General features: G+C 37.9%; 1 protein-coding gene across 1 annotated transcript; it reads right to left on the bottom strand.

The window, feature by feature from the left end:
• Positions 1 to 1,344: 1,344 nt before the first annotated feature.
• Positions 1,345 to 2,109, bottom strand: LOC137822104 (uncharacterized). The gene has a single exon (XM_068627005.2). The coding sequence runs from the start codon at positions 2,107 to 2,109 to the stop codon at positions 1,345 to 1,347; it is 765 nt and encodes a 254-aa protein (XP_068483106.2).
• Between the last annotated feature and the right edge of the window lie 2,316 nt (positions 2,110 to 4,425).

Raw genomic sequence — 4,425 nt, forward strand, 5'->3', positions numbered from 1 at the left:
CTATTTCAGCATACACACTATTCAAGAAGCCCTATCAAGAAGAGTTTACAATCACACTTTTACAAGAATTTGAAATATGAAACGAATACACCTGATAGAGGATGCAGAAATCTGCCTTAGACCAGTAGAACAAATTGCTCACACAGTAGCAGCACCTCTAACCAAGCCTTAGAGCCAACCAAGAATAAGCACACTTTTGATTTGTAAAATCTTTCAAGAACACATGTTAATTCTCTGTTAATCCTTAATTCTCTGTTGTAAAACTTGTTTTCTCAATTGTATGATTCACCTTTAAACGTAGGAACAAATTTTCTTTTTATAGAAAAACAACTTATAACATATTTTCAAAAAACAGTTAAAGCTGTTATAAAAAGAACAGATTGAAAATAAAATGAACAGATTTATTTTCAAAAGCAGTTAGAGAATCTGTTATGTGAAGGAGACTCAGTCAACCACTCTGGTGCAAGGACAAAACGAAAAAAACTTTTAAGATAAACATGACACCAGACTAAAAAAGAATCTATTCATTTACAGATGAAGAGATTTATTTTTCAAAACGATGACAGAAAAGACTTAACTATTGAAACACAATCATTTTGAAAGAGTGAAGACTTAGTCAAAATACTTGATGCACAAAACCTGATTTTCGAAAGACTTAGTCAATGCATTAGTTTAAAAAAGAATTCATTCATTTAGAAAAGAACAGATTTATTTTTTATGCAGTAAGGGTGTTTTTGCAAAACATGTGAAAAACAGTTTCAGAAAATTTTTGCTTGCTCTTATCACATGGTCAGGGGTTAAGAGGGGAGTTACCTAGCAAAAAGCCTACTCTTAAACAACCTCTAAACTATACCTAAGACATTCTTAAAGAAAATGTAAACACAAATGACTTTATCAAACACATGTCTTGAAGGGACAACAACCATCTTCAACACATTAACCATTTGTTTGGAGGAAAGTGTCTTCAAACCACTATAGCTTAAATGACCAAATCGGTTGTGCCAAAGCTGGTACCCTTCCTTTAGTTCCATTTGAAAACATTTTGAATTCAAAGGTGCCTGTGTAGTTGTTAATGCAAACATCCTATTTCCCTCATATCTATTTTCTTAATATGTCCTCTTTCTGGGTGAGAGACTTTACACTTCCCGTTCTGAATTAGTATAGACAAGCCTTTCTCTTGAAGTTGTCCTATGCTTAGCAAATTGTTCGTCAGTTCTGGAACGTAGTATACATGTGAGATTACATGTGTGACTCCATCAACATTCAACCGGACACTTCCTTTCCCCATCACAATATTTGAGTGTTATTGCCAGGTTTTACTGCATGTCTAAAGTTCTCATCTAATTATGAGAACCAATTTTTGTTACCACTCATGTGGTTACTGCACCCGAAGTCAAGAAACCGTTCCTCTTTTTTTCCTTGCTTAAAATCAAGAGAAGCCATTAACAAGAGTTCATCCTTTTGATCTATTTTATCTTCCACCTCAACATAATTTATTTTTTTCTCCCAGGTAGGACATTCATATTGGAAATTTCCATGTTTGTGACACTTGAAACAATCAATTTCAGCTTTGTTGATTGACTGTCTCGCTCTTCCTCTGCCACGGAAAGAACCTCTTCCTCGTCCTCCCCTATCTTCATAGGTAATCTGTAGTGCTTGTTCCTCCTCTACAAGATACAACATCCTTTGCTCATGAACTAAAAGACTACTCTGTAGTTCATCGATTGTCATAGTGTCCAAATTGTTGGATTCTTCAATTGAGCACACAACATAATTAAATTTCAGGGTCATGGACCAGAAGATTTTTGCAGCAATAATGTCCTCTTGAATGCATTCTCCACACTCCTTCATACTTTTAGCAATTTTCAAGGTGCGGGAAAAGTATTCATTCACCGTTTCATCTTCCTTCATTTGCAGAATTTCAAATTCTCGACACAAGGCTTGCAATTGTGCTCTTTTCACCCTTGTGGACCCTTGAAATTTTTTTCTCATAGAGTCCCAAATGTCTTTGGATGTATCATCATTGAGGATAGTATCTAAAATTTCTCGATCGATGGCTTGATACAGATAGTTCTTTATCTTCAAGTCCTTCAGCTTTTGTTCTTCCATGGCCTCGAGTTTAGCTTTTGACACATAGTAACAACTGAGATCGCATTCTCTACCAAATGCCAATACTCCTTAGAGCGAAGAAAATTTTCCATGATTTTTGCCCAATGATCATAATGCCCATCAAATCTAGGGATTGCAGGTTGCACATATTTGTTGTTGTTCAATTCTGCCATGTTCCTTCTTCTTTTCAATAAAGAGAATTGTTGGTTTCTTTTTCTCGGAGGTGTGCTCACACACTCACTCACAACTGTTTCTCTCACACTTTACAAAATTTTGGATCAAACCCGTATGACGAAGCTCTAATACGAATTGTGAACACAAAGGTAAGATTTTCTCTATTTTTGTGAAATCTCGTGTTATTTAATTGAAAGTGCAAACTTTAGGCTTTATAGCCATACAATTAAAGATGAGAAAAATTGATTCTACACCCACTAACTGTGTCCCAACCAGTCCTTGGTCAACGATTCCAGAGACTGACCTCAGACATCGCACATCGGTGCCTGATAGTGGAAGTGGGCCACGTAAGGGGGCCCCAGACGCACCTATCAGGAGATTAGTCAATCTTCGGACATCGGTACCATAGACCCCGACGTTGGAGATCGACATCAGACCTCGCCAACAGAGGGAGAGATCGGACATCGACGATCTAAATGTTATAGTGGGCCACGTAAGGTGGACCCTAGAATTATACTAAGTTATCAGTTACAACATCATATAAGGGAAAAGCCTAAGTCACGAGGGATCCATACACGTGGTGTGTATAGCACATACAGGCGCGACATGAGAGAATAATCCTTGGAGGCCCTGAGGCCCATTAGGGTTAGGGTTTCCAAGGAAAGCTGCATGCATGGCACGTGAATACTCAGGGGACCCGCAGAAACAGATGGCGTCAGAGATTAGGTGCACAAGTTGGTACCCAGGCGGCCACTCTGTTAGTCGTTGCACTCTAGTTAAGGGAAGTTGATGGAAGAGGGCCAAGCACACCCTTCCATGAAAGGCAAGAGCCAAGTCAAGAACGTCTAGACACCAAGGCAAGAGCATCTAGACCATCCTGTTGGGTTTAATAGTGCCAAAGTTCAAGAGGGGGGGTGAATTGACCTTTTAAAACTTTCTCGCAGAAACAGTGTTTAACACAGTTTTACAGAAAATAAATCGATTTATGTGAAAATGATCTTTAGATGCTCCTAGCTTGGTCTTAGATGCTCTTAGCTTGGTCTTAGACGCTCCTAGCTTGATCTTCAGACATTCCTAGCTTGGTCTTGGACGCTCCTAGCTTGGTCTTAGACGCTCCTAGCTTGGTCTTAGACGCTCCTAGCTTGATCTTTAGGCGCTCCTAGCTTGGTCTTGGACGCTCCTCGCTTGGTCTTGGATGTGTTGAAGATGGTTGCTGCTCCTTCAAGATTGTGTTTGATGAAGACTTATATGTACATTACATTTGTATTTTGCTTTGCTTTAAGTGTGTCTTAGGTAGTGCTTAGAGGTTGTCTAAGAGTGGGCTTTTTGCTGAGTAACTCATCTCATAACCACTGGCCATGTGATAAGAACAAGCATACGTTTTCTTAAACTGTTTTTCACATGTTTTACAAAAAACACGTTTACTGCATAAAAATAAATCTGTTCTTTTCTAAATAGAGTCTTCAATAAAAGGTTGCTTATAGTAGAAGAATCAATGTGCACACCTTCATCAGATTTAGCATCAAACTTACCAAGATTTTCTTTGCCATTATTCAATACAAAGCATTTACACCCAAATACTCTAAGGTGGCTTACACTAGGTTTTCTGCCCTTATACAATTCATATGGGGTTTTCTTAAGAATTGGTCTTATTAAGGTCCTATTTAAGACATAACCTGCAGTATAAACAGCATCAGCCTAAAAATACTTAGGTAGCTTAGATTCATTTAACATAGTTCTAGCTAGTTCCTCTAGTGATCTATTTTTCCTTTCAACTACACCATTTTGTTGAGGTGTCCTAGGGGCTGAAAAGGTATGAGCTATCCCATGCTTCTCACAGAACCTCTCAAACTTAGCATTTTGAAACTCTCCCCCATGATCACTTCGAATAGATTTTATGCAGCAACCATTTTCATTTTGCAGAATTTTTGCTAATCTCTTAAAGGCAGAATAAACATCATGTTTATGTGCAAGAAATAGAGTCCATGTAAATCTAGAGTAATCATCCACAACAACTAAAGCATACAAATTTCCAGCCAAGCTAGCAACTCTAGATGGACCAAATAAGTCCATATGTAACACATTCAATGGATTTTTTGTAGAGACAATATCCTTTAACTTGAAAGAGGATTTGATTTGTTT

The sequence above is a fragment of the Phaseolus vulgaris genome, chromosome 9, assembly GCF_051622355.1.
Source record: "Phaseolus vulgaris cultivar YP4 chromosome 9, ASM5162235v1, whole genome shotgun sequence".
In the NCBI taxonomy this organism is placed as follows: domain Eukaryota; kingdom Viridiplantae; phylum Streptophyta; class Magnoliopsida; order Fabales; family Fabaceae; genus Phaseolus; species Phaseolus vulgaris.

What these genes read in the sequence shown, in the direction of transcription:
- LOC137822104 (XM_068627005.2), bottom strand. Translation starts at nt 2,109, where the DNA reads ATGGAAGAACAAAAGCTGAAGGACTTGAAGATAAAGAACTATCTGTAT.